The 16737-nt window shown below is 39.6% G+C and overlaps 1 protein-coding gene across 2 annotated transcripts in view; it reads left to right on the plus strand.

Annotated features, from left to right (window-relative positions):
• LOC122804287 (retinol dehydrogenase 12-like) overlaps positions 1-16737 on the plus strand; it is a 747835-nt gene that overhangs the window by 35980 nt on the left and 695118 nt on the right. For both annotated transcript variants that reach the window (XM_044074067.1, XM_044074066.1), the window contains exon 2: positions 14802-14920. In XM_044074067.1, coding sequence (XP_043930002.1) covers positions 14802-14920 — 119 coding nt within the window. The remainder of the gene's footprint in view (positions 1-14801; positions 14921-16737) is intronic.

A 16737-nucleotide genomic window follows, 5' to 3' on the forward strand; every position in this document is an offset into this window, starting at 1 on the left:
TAACTTTAATTGTTAAAAGCTAAAAATAAAATTGCTAAAGTTTGAGCCTTGGTCTCTTGTGTCATCTCTAATACTGTATAAACCACAGAATTTACTAATCAGACCAGAACAGTTGGCGCAGCGAGCAGGGTCTGTGGTTTGCAGTAGACATGTCACAACAGCCAATGTTTTTTCCATTAAAGCATATAGGTGTAGGGTTGAATAAGAAACATCTTACAGATACCAAAAGTAAGGGAGGGGCAAATGTTGAGTTGCCAGCATTGTTTGGAAAATGGGACCCCCTTGCTAAGGTATTGAGTCAAGTTTCACCTCCACCTTCCCCAAAATACTCACCAATAAAACCAGTAGACCCTGAGGAACTAGCAAAGGCCTTATCAGGTTTAAAATTGGAGGATAAGGGGAAAAAGGTGAAAGAGGGAGTGGGAGCAGCTGGATGGCTGTTCTTTGAAGCAATATAGGAATTAGATAAGGATGTAGAAGATTTGAAAGTAAAAGTTCTAGAATTAGAAGACCAGTGTAAAGAACATGCACACACCCACCGATTGGATAGGGATGCCTTAGAGAAGGCAGATGTAGAACTGGCTAAGGCAGGACAGGAGGCAGAGCATGGGAAGACAAATTCAGTGACTCTGGCCACTCGAGTAATACAGCAGCACAGGCAATGGAAGGGGAGAGGTTCACGGCAACCACCCTCTAGGCCTAGAGTGCGTGCTCTGATATGTAAGGCAGAGTTTGACCCTGAAGAATGGGAAGGAGATCTCCCTTCTTCTGATGAAATGAATGATGATTTTGAAATGATAAATTCCCCATCAGTGGAAGCACGACCAATTGTAGAGAAAAACAATACATGCTGGGGGACAACCGCAGCAGTGGGTGGAGGTGCGAAGTTATTCTCAGACAGAATTATTAAAAATAATTCAGACTTATAAGCAAAAGCCTGGAGAGACCATCTTGGCTTGGTTTCTCCGGGTTTGGGCTACAGGGGGAGAGGCAGTGTCACTGAGTGCTGAGGAAATGCATCAGTGAGCCTGTTTAGTATTTCACCCGCGGCTGAAGCAGATAGTGCACAACTGTGACCATAATGATCCCCATATCAGTACATTGGTGGTATGGTTAGCCTCAGCCTTTCGGGCTACTCGGCCCGATGCTACGGCAGTAGCAGATGAGCATAAACCCTGGAAAACAATAGCTGAAGCAATCCAACAGCTAAGGGAAATGGCTATGTTAGCAACTGTTTACTCATTAGAGTTGATAAATGGGGAGTTGCATATTCCGAAAGGGCCAGACGGACAGATCTTTACTGGTAATATGAGGACTAGGTTAATTAAAAATGCCCCACAATGGTGGAAAGGGCAGCTTATGGCTCCCCTGGCAGGGTGTATTGGCCAACCAATATGGGATGTAATGTCTACTTTAAACCAGCTGGCAGAGCTGGTAGAAGAGAAAGAGCAGAGGAAGGCCAGGAAGGCAAATGCAGACAAATCAAAAAGCAAGGGTAGTGAAAAAGTAACAAGGGAACAGATGTTTCTGGATTTGTTAAGATGGGGGGGTGGAAGCTGCAGAAATAGATGGAATAACCACAGAAGAGTTATACAAAAGATGGAAACAGAAGCAGAAAGGTAAGGAATCAGACCTTTCAGGAAAACAAACTCCTGCAAAAAGCCCAATCAGAAGTACCACTGAGGGGAAGAAAGGATGGAATCAATTGTATCCTGACATCCCTACTGATGAGGAGTTAGCACAATGGCAGATGGGAGAGTTTACTGATGAAAGAGATTGGGGAGAGAAGGGGTGGAAAACCCCGACGGAAAAAATGGAAGCAAATTGACTAGAAGGTGGGTCCCCAGTAGCTAGAGGCACAGTTAGAGCTATTACACCTGGGGACCGATGCCCCTATGTGCCTCTTACCATTTTTTGGAGGGGAGGACCACAACACGTAATGGCTTTGGTAGATACCGGATCAGAAATAACTATTTTTGCAGGAAACCCCCGTAAATTTCGTGGACAGTCTGTGGAGATTGATGGCTATGGGGGGGCAAAGACGGTAGGTGTCAAAACCAAAGTAAGAATAGCCTTTGGGGATGGTATTCCTATTTTCATTGTAGCTGTGATAGCTCCTGTACCAGAACACATTTTGGGAATAGATGTTCTAAAGGGTAGGACCTTAGAAACTACAGTAGGGCCATTTAGATTTGGAGTACGGCACTGTTCAGTCAATGCAGTCAAGGCTGTTGTTCGAGGTGATGCTAAGTGGGAACCTCTGCATATTCCCACACCAAAAGTGGTGACCAACATTAAACAATATCGTATTCCAGGGGGCCATTCAGAAATTACTGAAACAATCCAGGAATTACTTTGAGTTGGCATACTCGAACCGACTGTGAGCCCATTCAATAGCCCGGTGTGGCCAGTTAAAAAACCTGATGGTTCCTGGCGTATGACAGTAGATTATCGGGGCTTGAATAAAGTGGCTCCACCTTTAACTGCAACAGTACGGGACATTGTTACTATTGTTGAAAGACTTTCTTCTTCTGCTGGGCCGTACCATGCAGTTTTGGACTTGGCAAATGCTTTCTTCTCCATACCTATAGCAGAAGAGAGTAGGGCTCAATTTTCATTTACTTGGGAGGGGAGGCAGTATACCTTCCAGGTACTTCCACAAGGATATCTACACAGGCCAACACTCTGCCATGGGCTGGTGGCCAGGGACCTGGCTAAGTTGCAGTTAAATAAAGTGACTATTTCATTACATTGATGATGTCCTGATTACAGGAGAAAAGCCAGATGTAGACATTGCATTGAAAACAGTGATTGAACACCTTCAGAACCGAGGGTGGGCTATAAATGAGAATAAAACACAACAAGGAACATCAGTGAAATTCTTGGGTATGATATGGAATGGAGCAAAAAGAGAAATACCCGCATCGGCGCTAGAAAGTATCCAAAAGATTGCAGTCCCAAAAACAAAACAGCAGGCACAAGCCTTTTTGGGAGCAATGGGCTTTTGGAGAGCATTTGTACCACACCTTGGACATGTTTTACGACCTATTCACTATGTGACTAGGAAGAAATGTGACTTTCAGTGGAGTCCTAAACAGCAGATGGCTTTCGAGGAAGCGAAAAAAGCCTTGCAACAGAGTGTGGGACTGGGCCCAGTTGACCCACAGCAACCTTTTATTTTAGAAGTGACTGTTGCTAACAATGTCATGTCCTGGGGATTGTGGCAAAAGAATGATGTGGGAAAGAAAAGACCATTGGGATTTTGTTCTAAATCCCTGACCGGAGCACAGACTAGATATAGCCCTCTCGAGCAGCATGTACTGGCCATATATACTGCCTTGATTCATGTAGAGGGGCTGACCAAACAACAGACCGTGACAGTGAAAGTAGATTACCCAATCCAGGGGTGGTTACGAGACAATACTCTGATGAAAACATTAATAGCACAGTCTTCGACTGTACAAAAATGGAAATGGTACTTACAAGAAAGAGCCAATATTGTGCCTGGAGTTTCCCTGGTGCAACAGCAGCTGGCTGGTCTGGTAATATTGAATGATGCTGATACAACAGAACAACAATGGTATGAACTTCCAAAATCACCAATACTTGAGGCGTCACCATTTGATAAGTTGGACATGGAGAAAAGGAAATGTGCATGGTTTACTGATGGTTCTGCAAAGATTGGATCAAACGGCAGAACTTGGACTGCCATAGCCTATTGCCCACAGACAGAGACTGTATTGTTTGATGAAGGAACCGCTGGTTCAAGTAATCAAGCAGAATTACGAGCTGTTGCTTTAGTTATTAATAATTTATCACCTGGAGATGAAGCATACATCTATACTGATAGCTGGGCAGTTTACAAAGGACTAACAGCTTGGTTACCTGCTTGGCAGCAACAAGATTGGAAAATCCATGGTAGACCTTTGTGGGGAGGGTCAGAAGATTGGCAACAGATCTGGGAGAAGGCACAACGGTGCCAGATTATTGTTGGACATGTGGATGCTCATGCATCACTTGTGACAAATGAAAGAAGGCATAATCAGCAAGTAGATAAAATGGCTGCAGTACATACTGTTGAGGAGAAGCCTGAGGATATCAGCATGGCCAGGTGGGCCCATGATCAAAGTGGACATCTGGGGAGAGATGCGACGATGGAATGGGCACGAAGACATGGTATGCAACTCAGTAAAGATGTACTTATAGATGTCCTAAAACAATACGAAATTTGCCAAAGAAATAAGCGAAAGCAACTGCAATCAGAAGCATGTGGACATATTCATAGAGGCAGTCGTTCAGCCCAAATCTGGCAGATAGATTGTATTGGTCCTTTGCCATTGGATCAAAATCAACAATATTGCCTAACCATGGTGGACACTTATTTGGGGTTATTAATGATATCCCCGTTTAAAAAGGCAAACCAACAAGCAGTACTAAGGGGACTGCATAAACTATGCATAAAATATGGGACTCCGGTTGAAATCCAAAGTGACCAAGGCAGTCACTTTACAGGAGCAGAAGTCCAAGAATGGGCAAAAGAAAATGGAGTTCAATGGGTGCTACACATACCATATCATCCCCAGGCTGCTGGTCTGATTGAAAGGTACAATGGACTTCTTAGAGAACAGATTCATAAGAATACAAGTGACGGAACTTTGCGAGGATGGGCAAAGGTATTGGAACAAGCTGTAAGTCAGTTAAACAACAGACCTCAGAAACATCAAGGTACTCCCCTGCAAATGCATATGAATGACATTCGATCAGACTGCTGTACTTTAAAACTAGAAAGATTGAATCCAGATGCCATATATCCTATATTAACAAACATCGATCAAACTCGACTTTGGCTATGTGCATTGACTGAGCAAAGAGTACCAGCACAAGATACTGTGTTAGTTAAGACAGGTTGGAAACTGTTTCTCCCAGAAAAATGGCACTGGGGACAAAAAGGATTGTTGGGAGAAAATTGGGAAGTTCTTATGCTATGGGAGCCAGAACAAGAGGTGACAGTAAAGGTCATCAATTTAGATAACAGAACACAGACTGTGAAAAAGGGGTTACCTTTAGTAGAGATTTGTATACATCAAGATGTTGTCATTCTACTACAGGACTGTGATACTAACCCAGGTAAATGGTTGGGGACGAGGGTAGTAGTAACCACACCCCACCAACCAAATGAGCGTGGAACTGTGATCTGTGATGGACCTGGTGATACTGTTTTAGTGTTGCTTGATTCTGCTAAACAACCATTATATTTTTCTCTCCATAGATTGTTGCCACTGTTTGGGAAGACACCGACTCTTACCAGCGAAGACACCTAGATGGACCATATGAGTGTCATGACCCTATTCCTCTGTTTAGTGAGGGAGACGTGGCTAATCTGATAGGGGACTGTGACTTTTATTGGAAGCTGGGAAGAGATTTGTTTGCAGTAACTACCAAACCTGCCTTGACATGGAATTTGACCAGCACAGAATACATCACAACTGTTTGTAGACTAAACTGTGACAGGCATCCAGAGAAATGCACTCCCAATCCTGCTGGGGGCTTATATCAGAGATTGAGTGAATCAGGATTTTCTCTGGCTGAGTCTCCATTAGATTCTTCCTGCATAGCCGAATTTCAAAGGGAAAATGACACTGCAGAAACCAGATCTCCAAGTTTGGAGATATATGCTATGGATAACAGTTCAACAGTATTTGATGGTTTAGGACATATAATAAGATACACAAGAGGATGTAAAACTGTAAGTAGTGCTAGAATTATCCAGCATATTAAAATAATAATTAATATGACAGCAGTAGACATCAGTACTAGACATTCACAATGCAAATCCACCAACTTATGGCCGATTAATTCCCTACACTTGAAATATAGACATTACCAATATAGGAGAAACAAACGTGATGTTACAGGAATAATGGGAACTGCTTTGGGAGCAGTTGGGGCAGGTACAGGATTTCTGAATAGTATAGACGTTGACACCTTGAGAAGTAAATTAAGCCGTTTAGGTGAGGACTTAAACATGGATTTTAAGCTATTAGCTGATCATGACCCAGAGCTCGGTCAACGAACCGTAGATAGTGTTATAACTCAAACTGTCATGTGGAGATGGATTGATCATGCTAATATGTATACAGAGCAGGTCTTAAATAACCTTACTAAAGAATTAAATCAAAGCTTTTGTATTTTGTCCCAATTGGCTGCCAATCAGCAATACCTGCAATTCATCCAGGTGTGGGGGGCAAAACGGCCAAGCCATTGGCAAAATGAGCTACAGTTGTATAATTGGTTAAAACCATTAGATTTTACATGTGAAAATGATTCTTGCATGTTGACCTTTGATTATCTTGCTAGTAAAAAGGGAACAAAGCAAGTTTGTCCATTTGTAGCATTGCCTTTGCAATTTGGAAATAATTGGTGGGTGCCTCAGAATCTAATCTTATTGATTATAATGATGTGCCCATTGATTTAGCGGGATGTGAGACCTGGCCCAGGGGTGGGTATGCATGCTGATTAAAAGGAAGCCTCATCAATGTTTACATAATGGGACTGGAGAATGTATTTGGCATAGATATATAGTGAATGGGACAGACATTTATCAACTCAATGATACCACAGCTTGTGTAGTATCCTCCTGTAAGCTAGCTTGCAGTGATGGAACGATCACATACAGTGGAGCACATTGTAAACGTAATGTACATGCAATCATGGATTTTTGCACCGGGGAACTGATTAGATTAGCCAGATGGATGGACATCACATTAAATGCTAGCATAGAACCATTACACACTTTTCGATGGCCATCTCTGGTCCACCCGGACTTTAAACAGATTAAGCAGGAAGGGCAAGCTGTGCTGCTCCTGTTAAACAAGACTTTACATGATGCGCATCAAACTGTAATTAAAATGATTAAAGACAAAGGTACCATTCTAAAAATTGCAAATGAAATTCAAGATATGACTGTTTCACATTGGTATGATGTTTTTATGTGGTCACCAAAGGCTTCTGCTTGGTTCAATCTGCTTTTACACCCTTTGTTGCTGACCACAATAATTTCAGTGTTGTTTTGCTTGATTTCTTGCTGCATTTATTGTAAGGTCATGAAAAAGTACAGAAAGATGTAGTCAGTTTTGCTCATCATCAGGAACACACAGCAATCCTTGTTTGATGCAAGGGGTGGCCTGTGACGGATCCACACAGTTTACCTGATTTTTAATACCTCAAGCTATTGAACTGCTGTGTGTATATATGTGTGCTTGATGCTAGATTGATATGCTGCTAATTGAGTAAATACATGATATGCTGCTTTAATGTTATATGCTGCTAATTGAATAAATACATGAAACCTGAAAGAATTATGCTTCAAAGGCAAGCCTTGCACACTGATGCTGGTATAACTGAACTTTAGTTAACCCTTGAAGTTGTTTGTCAGCTTAAAAGATGTTTACCAGACAGTGGGGGATTTCAAAGAGGACCTATATCACAAGTTTGTGGGCTAACTGCCTTCTGAAAGGAGGAAGTAATGTATAAAACTAGACATTACGGGACTTGTTGACAACTTAGGAAATGATTTGTAATTTTCTAAAATATTCTATCAGCTCATGATCAAACTGGTGATCTGAATGTCATCAGCCAACAGTTTATGATTAAACTGTTGGCCTAGGTGTCATCAGCTGAACTTATTGACCCTATGGCATATCCAAACCTATAAAAGGCTCAGAGGCTGGCAATAGATTGGAACTCATCATCATCTGGATCTGATTGAAGCAAGAGCCTGAACTGAGCATACAGCCATTTCTTGCCAGTGTCGGCCCTGTCTTGACTGAACAGATAGCAGTACTGAATAGGTTCTGAGTCCCCCTATCAGTGGCAAAGATGATTTTCTTTGTGCATATGCTTGTAAGTACATGATTTAACAGTTTTCTATAATTGTTAATGTGATAGGTTATAGGTTAGATTTTGCATGTTGACTAGTCCATTGTTTATTTTGTCATAACTTTAATTGTTAAAAGCTAGAAATAAAATTGCTAAAGTTTGAGCCTTGGTCTCTTGTGTCATCTCTAATACTGTATTAACCACAGAATTTACTAATCAGACCAGAACAGACATATATTATTATAATCTGTGCACTTTTATACCCCATCCCCACCTTTACAACTTAAGATGACAGCACATTAACTTAATCATGCTTTTGTCCAGCCTGTCCTCTCTTTTACATTGTAATGTCTAGATTTCTTAAAACTAAAAAAGAAGAAAAAAGGCATTTGCTTACTATAGTTTTTTTATAACGTACAGCAATAACTGAAAATGCTTTACTATATAACTTGTAATTTATATTATGAAATGTTTTATACAGATACTGTTAATAACAAAAATTAACTTTTAGTTGTCCTTCCAGACATTAATGATACAAAGTGATCTATAGATATATATATATATATATATATATATATATATATATATATACTCTTTTCAGTACCCCACAAGTTTAACAAAGTCAACAAGAGTGCAGTCTTTCCACTTTTTCTTGCAAAGCTATATTTCTCAAATGAGAGTGATGCTTTATAATCTCACATTTATTCTCTACTTAAACTATTGCTGGCCTTCTTCCTGTTCTCCATCTACCAACCCCAAACTCCTGTTCAAGTCCAAGGAATTCCCAGTTGTAGTCAACTCCTGTGCTGTTTTCTCTCTCTGAAGTATTTCCTTTGTAAAACTGGAAAAGGGTTTCACTGGCAAAGTCTGTCTATGAGCTAGGTGTATTAACAGAAGAAAGAGAAGTGTTGTCCATTTCTGTTTGTTGGCTCATTTTTTGTGAGACAACCTTTTGTAATTTCTCCCTAATCTGTTCCGTATCAAAAATTACTTTGATCCACCAGTAAAAAGTATTCTGAAGGTATCTGGTTACAATTGCTTAAATTTCTCACTTACCTCTCAAAATTCTGTGATTGCTGGGATGAATTTGCTTCTCTTCTGCCTGGTATACAAGGAATAATCCAATTCCACAAACACTTTGCTCTCTCCAATGTTTAATACTTTTCCTTTCTGCCACAATTTTGTCAGGATCAGCTCTTTATGCTGGTATGATTGCATCTTTTCTAATACAGGTATTGGCTGCTTTCTCATGGCCGGGTTTGGAGCATACACACAATGTGCCCTTTCAACTAACAAATCCTGCTGTGGAATACCAGTCTAGTTGGTTATTTACAGGTTAATAGGCAAGTGCCAGGGTAGCTGTTCTTGTGGGACATTTTAAGCCTAGCCAATTTTCATTTTCATTTTTTTTTTGCTCAGAATAACCAATCCCATTTGGTTATAAATTGGCCTACTCCATCCCACAGTCAATAATTATATTACCTCTAATGAAAGTAACTGGGATCATATCATAGATAATTTGAATGGACCCAGTGAGTATCTACTATGTTTGATTGGGGAATTGTGTCGAAAGCTTTTCCAAGTCTCTAGGTATGTGGTGCGTTCCAATTTGCCTTCATCCATTGCTTTGCTGGCATTAAAATCCATCAGGTGCTTTCATAAAAGTAGTAGTCTGTTCTTTCTCAGGTTTTCTCTGTGTCCTTTGTCCTGTAACTCTTCCCTTTTTTCTTTTTTTTTTTTAAAAAGGCTCTTCTTGAGTAAACCTTTCCTTCATTTTGACCTCTTATTTTTGCGGTTTTATTAGCTCATCTGAATACCTATTTAAAGCTTCTTCCATTTTTTCAGCCTTTTGCTGAGTTGATATACTCCTTTAGTGTTTCATTTATTTTAATTAACTCTGAGCATGTTTGGTTTATTTCTTCCTCTACGTTATTAGAAGCCATTGTTTCCACTAAAGCTGGAGGTTAACTGCATTTTACTGAAGAGCTGAATGATTCTTCCCAATCATTGTATTCTTTTCACTCTTTCTAGCTGTGTTTCTTTCAGGCTGTCTAAGTTTCTTCTTTGCTCACGTCTAGGCAGTGTACTTAGTCAGTAACTGAATTTACTAAGTGTGACAGAGGTACTAGCCCCTGTCTCGGTTTCTTTGCTTCACACTGGGAGGGCTGAAATTAAGCTGTTTCAGTGTGCAGCCATTTTGGAAGTCCTAAGGTCTTCAGTCTTGATCTGGATAATGAAAAAGTGAATGACAAAAGAGGTCTGAAGACTTGAGTCCTGCAAAGTACCACTGACTACCTTCATACTCTCTGATGCTGCACCTGCCTCCTTTGCCATGTGAGTTATGTCTTAAAGGTAATCGACTATCCATTGTACCACATAGTATCTATTTGTAAAGTTTGGTGACTATGCTAGCATGAGGTATGCTGTCTAATGTCTAGGCCAGATCAGGCTACACAGTGTGGACAGCATACCTGCTGTTAACTGCTCATGTTAACCTTTTGAAGATGTTCAAAATATTCATTAAACAGGATCTAATCTGTACAAAGCCAAACTGCTGTAGGTCTAGCCTGATGAGGCTGATTTGCAAAGCCGTGGAACATATTACAGAACTGAAACTTTGACATTAAAACATCTTATCAGATTGATGGGCCTATAATTCCCGAGTCCCTGGTAAAATTACCCTTATGGAGTGGCATCACCACTGCTGTGCACCATACAGTGGCTTTTTCCAGGTATGTTTAATGTTGTTAAATAAACAACCTGATGTATTATCAGGTTCCATGGAAGAAATGTTTTTGGTCTTGGTTAGCATTTTCAGTGCATGGTCTTTAGTAATGATGGGGGATTGAGAGATTGGAGGATTTTGGATATTCTTCTGCAGAATAAGATTTTCCCTGAATTTGTTTGCTAACATATTGGCAATGTTTACTGGGTCCGAATAGATTATGCCATTTTGTGAGACCGGTGCAAAGATCGGTGTTGTTTCTTGGTTTCCTGATATAGGTAAAGTAGGATTTTGTAGTTGTTTTTGGCTTCAGATGCTAACCTAAGTTCATGGACTGTTTTACCAGACTTTAGTGTTATTCTCCTTCACCTGGGGGTCTTTTGATTCACTGTATACGTTAATGAGCTTTTTCTTTTTATGGTGGATGTTTATGTTGGTGAACCACCAGGGTGTTTTTTTTTAAACTCTTCATTATATTTGGATCTGGATGGGACTACCAGTTCTGTACATTTATCTGAGTGGGTATAGAAATGCTTTGCAATCCAGTCCATGGAGGTTTTATTTATTAGAGCCAAAAAAATTTTGGCATATCCGTACATTGGAGGTATAGGTACTCCAGTTAATTGAGGGTTAGTTAAAATCTCCCAGAATGATGGAGTTCTTATTTATGAGGAGTTCATAAAATTTGTTAAGGAACCTTATGTGAACTTCAGGGGACATGAAATATTGTCCTGTATCAGGCAATACATTGACAGTTTGTCATGTTTAATGTGATTTGGAGTTCAATAAAATCAGCTTGTGGGTCCCTTGGGATTTGTATAGAAGTGATAATAGTCCCTAACAAATATATGGATACTCTGCAACAATTGTCATTGGGCCTGAAGCCGCGATAGGCACAAAACACGAGTATGGAAGAAGTGCTTTCTAGACATTTAAACCAAGTGCGTTATTACACATGCATGAATGCAGAAGACCCACAAGGCTGAAGTGATTTTAGCTGTGTTGGAATGTTTATATAGGGTTCATTTTCTTCAAATATAGGCAGGATTCTGTAGTCGTAAACCATCCTCTGCTGCCAGTGAAAATATATACGAAATGTCACTGAAATATATTTAGTGTATAGGTTATGTCCGCTTTTGTTTATGTTGGCATTTGTAGGTTATGTGTTTTAGATTAGAGGTGGCATACATTTTTATTTTTAGATGTTAATTTGATTTTATTTGCTAAAAAAGTTGAGCAAGCATTTGAGTTTTCAAGATGCATGGAATTTGTTTGAACAGCCAAGCTGTTCAGGAAACTCTGCAAAGGTGCACAGTTACAGTCCCCAGAGTAAAGTGCTGTAAATATAATTGCTGTGAAGGCAGATGCTCTTTAAAAAAATCCTATAAAGTTTGTGCTGCAGTGAAAATCTCGCACTAAACAGATACTGCTGAAAAAGTCCCGGGTAAGGAAGAAACTGCAGGTTTAATATTTGCTTCATGCCAACATTTTGTACCATCGATCCAGATAGTAAGATTTTTGAAGACATTTTTATCCTTTCTTTGTGGGTGTTTTAATGGCAACATGCTCACTTTAGTGGGAGCTTGAGGGGGAATCCCCCTTTTCCAGAATCTGGTCTGATGAAAGTGCTCCTTCTAGTTTGGTATTTTTGTCTTTAAGAAATGCACTTCACCCAGTCAGATTGTGTAGTATGGAGATGCACCCTGGCATAGTGTTGGAAAATATAGATTATTGTTGCCAGTAGTATGATGATCATGTCTTGCTTTGCATGTACTATCAGCTTAAAAAATCACAAGTGATGAAGGGGATTAACATGGGAGCACATCATTTGGAGCTGAGAGTTTATTAGTGTTTAAAAGGGGGTTACAGATCTGTATGTATAGATCAGTAGACCTGGAGGTGGTCTTTTGGTGGAGGGTAGGAAAGTCTAGACACACTAAGGAACTGGCGTCCCTACTAATGGTAGTGGCAAAGAAGGGAGTAACCCAGAATTGGAAAATGAAAGGGACACTAAATTTGAATGGGTTTATACACTGATGAGGCAGATGGAAGTTATGGAATTGAAAAACAATTCTGTTAATACAAAGAAACATAAGCTCAGATGGGAGGTCTGGAACAAAGTTAGGGAAAATAAAAAGTCTTTCTGCTTTTCCTGGTTGGGGGTCGCCACATCGGAATTCCGGTCCGCTCATCACTGGCAGATTTTTACGGTGCCGAGTTGCCAACCCGACGCCCAACCTTCAATGAAGGCATGCCCATTCACGCTCGCACCTACCTGCATGTCTTTAGCGTCACTCGACTGTGGGGAGGACATGCAGACTCCACACAGAAGGCGCTCCAGCAGAGAATCAAACGGGAGAACCTCTTGCTGTGAGGCGACAATGCTAACTGCTGCATGGGAGAATAACAGACGTGATCAAGGCCCCGAAAAAGGGAGAAAGTGAAATAGGACTGCAGGTCATTTTGTAAATAGTTCATTTGAGGGAGGTAGAGGTAGGTTAATTGTTGAATAAATGTGTTAGATGAACTGGATTATTGTTTGCTTTATTGAAATTAAGAATGTAATGCCCTTTTCTGGGCTGGATTGGTTATTATCTAACTTCAAAATTTAAGAGCGTGTGAAAATATTTGCTCTTATTATTATGAAACTAGGTTGTCTATTTAATGGAGATAATATAAAGTGCACCATGCATGAGGTATGCACAAAATGTAATTAGTTTGAAACCAGAAGAGATCTTCAGTAAAGATGAACATTCAAATAAATAAATAAATAAATAAATAAACAATAAAAATGAAACAAACTCACTTAATAATAGACCATTACATTACCCCGCACTAAATGGAAATGATGGAGATTTAGAAAATTATGTGAAGGGGTAAATTAGGCCTGAAAATAAGGACATGTGTTAAAAAATAGGGACATCCTTAATCAGGCCAGAAAATTTGAACTTGCCTCTGAAATAAGAACATTGGAGAGGTGGAGAGGTCTGCTATAAATTTTTTTTTACATTTGTGTTCTTTAGCATTTCATTTGTTCATGCTCTTTTTTTTAGGCTTTTTCCGGTTAGGGGTCGCCACAGCAGAACTCCGGTCCACTAATGATTGGCAGTGGATTTTTATGGTGCTGAGTTGTCAGCCCGACGCCCAACCTTCAGAGAAGCCACACTCATTCACACACACACCTACCTGCATGTCTTTAGATGTCACTCGACCGCGAGGAGGACATGCAGACTCCACACAGAAGGTGCTTCAGCTGAGAATCGAACGAGAGAGCGTCTTGCTGTAAGGCAACAACGCTAACTGTTGCACTACTGCTTTTGTTCATGCTATACTATTGAAAATAAGTTATTTTTGTATGTTTTGTTTGTTTACATTCTTATTTTTATACATTTGTTTCATGTTGCTATGTTGATAGATACAGATTTATTTTCCTGCTTTTCATTGAATTGTAGGATGTTAATGCATGTGAGTGTGTGTGTGTGTGTGTGTGTGTGTGTGTGTGTGTGTGTGTGTGTAGGGTTCATGAAATTTATCCTGGTCTGATTTTCATGCTTAGCAGTAATGTTCAGTGTCACACATTTTTTTGTTTCTGTTAGTAGTATATAAATACTTTTTATACCTTTCTGTTTATAATATACAGTGCATTGGGAGGTTAAAAAAAAAAAAAAACCTTGCCATTTATTTTAACAATTGATTTTTCTTCTGATCATTTCTCAGTGCCAACCTTGTGAAGGGATTATGTTTATTTTAAGAGTCAGGGCAACCCTGTATTCCTGGCTAGAGATGTATTTTTTTTTCTGTGCAGTATGACCACATTAGTACATCATAACAGTGCTTAATGTACCTGTAGATCACAACCCATGTGAATTTGATGATCAGGATAAGAAATATGGGCATATTGCTCGTCATATGACTCTGGTAAATGAAGTAGCAATAGTAGCAGGTAGTATCAGCAGCTGAATTTAGTTTGCAGTAAGAGTTTTATTTTAAGGAGTTTCTTGGACAACAAGATATGTCATTTTAGTTGTAAATGTCTGTAAGCTCATCTGAATTTGTTTTCTCCGCAGAATATAGGTGGTGGGATAAAAAGTGCTTGTGTATATTTTTATCTTGTGTCCTCACTTTTATCCTAACCACATAACATTAATTGATTCAGCAATGTTGCTGAAGAGACTAACTTATTTTTTGTCACATGCAGGAAATTTGCTGCAGGTGGAGTGTGCGTATCTACTGCAAGATTAGATGGAAAGACTGTAATAATTACTGGAGCCAACACTGGTATTGGGAAGGAGACTGCACGGGATCTTGCAAAAAGAGGTGAAACTACAGAAACAGTATTCTGATGTGATACAATAAGGACGCTGTTTTCTAAGAATAAAGAAGCTGTAAATGTATTTATTCTTTGATTTGCAAGCCCTTATATTTTAATTGAATTTCATAATCTAAAGCACATAACCATGCCATTTAACATTTCTCTTTCAGTTGTGTTAGAGAAATGCCTCAGACTTTTGTTCCCCATTGAGCAGGAGTAGTGATCAGATGTACCAAGACATAGAGTACAGCCATTTCTTTCTCTGGAATGGTGCTGTTGATTTTTAACAGCTAGATTGCTGTTGCAGTAGTTTAAGCTGTGTGAGTTATAGCCTGCTGGTGATATGGCCAACAACCTATCCTTCAAAGCTTCAGGGCACCTTTCACATGCCCTAACCACTTGGGGGCTTAAGGAGAGCCACATAAAAGCAGCGGTTAGGGTGTCAAGCCCTTCAGAGCTTTCCTGCTGAAGAGCGTTACTTTTGTGGGCTTTCTTGGATTGTCAGGTAGCATTTCTCCATTGCTGGGAAGATAAGTTCCCTGAACTTTCCATATTAGTTTTATAAAGTTGAGTTTCTGACAAAAAAGTAATTTAGTTTAAGCTAAGAAAATGGTCTCACACATGACATTCATTCACTTTTTACTTTGTGGAAGTTAATTTTTTCTTTGTTTTTCTACTTAAAAACCTGTTGTTAAATTACTTTTGGTGGCTAGTGTTTAAAGTGCTTTTCACTGTACTTTTTGATGGGGAAAAATACATAACCTGTTTCAGTGACTATTGCTGTCAGTCTTACCTGGGCTTCAGGGATCATTTTCAACTTTACCACAGACCAACTGGCTGGTTCTTGGGCTCTTCCTTCATCCAGCTACAAAAAGAAGAACATTTCTAAGCAGCCTTTTCCCCTTTGGCAGGCTACAAATTTGCCTCTGCTGCAAATAGATGACTATATTGTAGCCATTTCTGGTTTCTTAGGCCATTCATCTTCTATATTGGCTCCCTCTGGTGTAGTCCCTTCAGCCACCATGAACTTGTGGTTAGATATGTTCTCTGTGGGTGTTGGGAGTATCCTTGGTAGGCAAGGGAGAACTGTTCTCAACCTTGGAGCAGAGAATGCCTTTCTGCCTAGATGGACTGGATCCCCTGTCTGCAGGGGTAATGTACTTCAATGGAATCTATCAGCATCAATGGAAATACCTGTCATAAGGAAGCTTTTAACTCAAGGTACAGTTCACGCTTTTGACCCTTGTATTTCTGGTATTACTAGAAAAAAGAAAAAAAAAATCTTCATTTTCTGAAGATTCTCAGTATGTTGAACAGGAAAATGTGGGACCACTTCTGATTTTTCTTCTCCGGTGACTGATAATGATTCTGAGGAGAGTATTTCTTCTGGTAGCACCCAGAATGAAGCAGTTGTTTCCATGGAAACATGGTGATTTTCCACTGTCCTTGAAAAATATTATGATTTATTAGAGTTGGAATTTCATGGGTCCATACTTCTACCACAGTTAGTTTTAGAATTTTTACTTAATAAGCTCATATGTTAAAATGTGTGCTTGTATCATTTGAGAATATGAGGAACATTATAGCTGCCATTCTCTCTTCTGATTCAAAATCTTTTATAAATGTTATTGCTTCTGTGTCTGAAGTGACTGTAAGAATTGATAAGACTGTACTGTACTGGACTTAACTGGAAACAACTGAAATGAAATGATACTGAAACAAAAGCCTTTATCTGTTAATTACCCAAACTTGTGCTGAAAAGGTGCCAGTCTCTTCTTTATGGGCCAAGTCTTGTGTACTTTTCAGAATGAATTCTCCAATC

This window comes from Protopterus annectens, chromosome 6.part0 (genome assembly GCF_019279795.1).
Source record: "Protopterus annectens isolate FY-2018-M chromosome 6.part0, PAN1.0, whole genome shotgun sequence".
Classification (NCBI taxonomy): Eukaryota; Metazoa; Chordata; order Ceratodontiformes; family Protopteridae; genus Protopterus; species Protopterus annectens.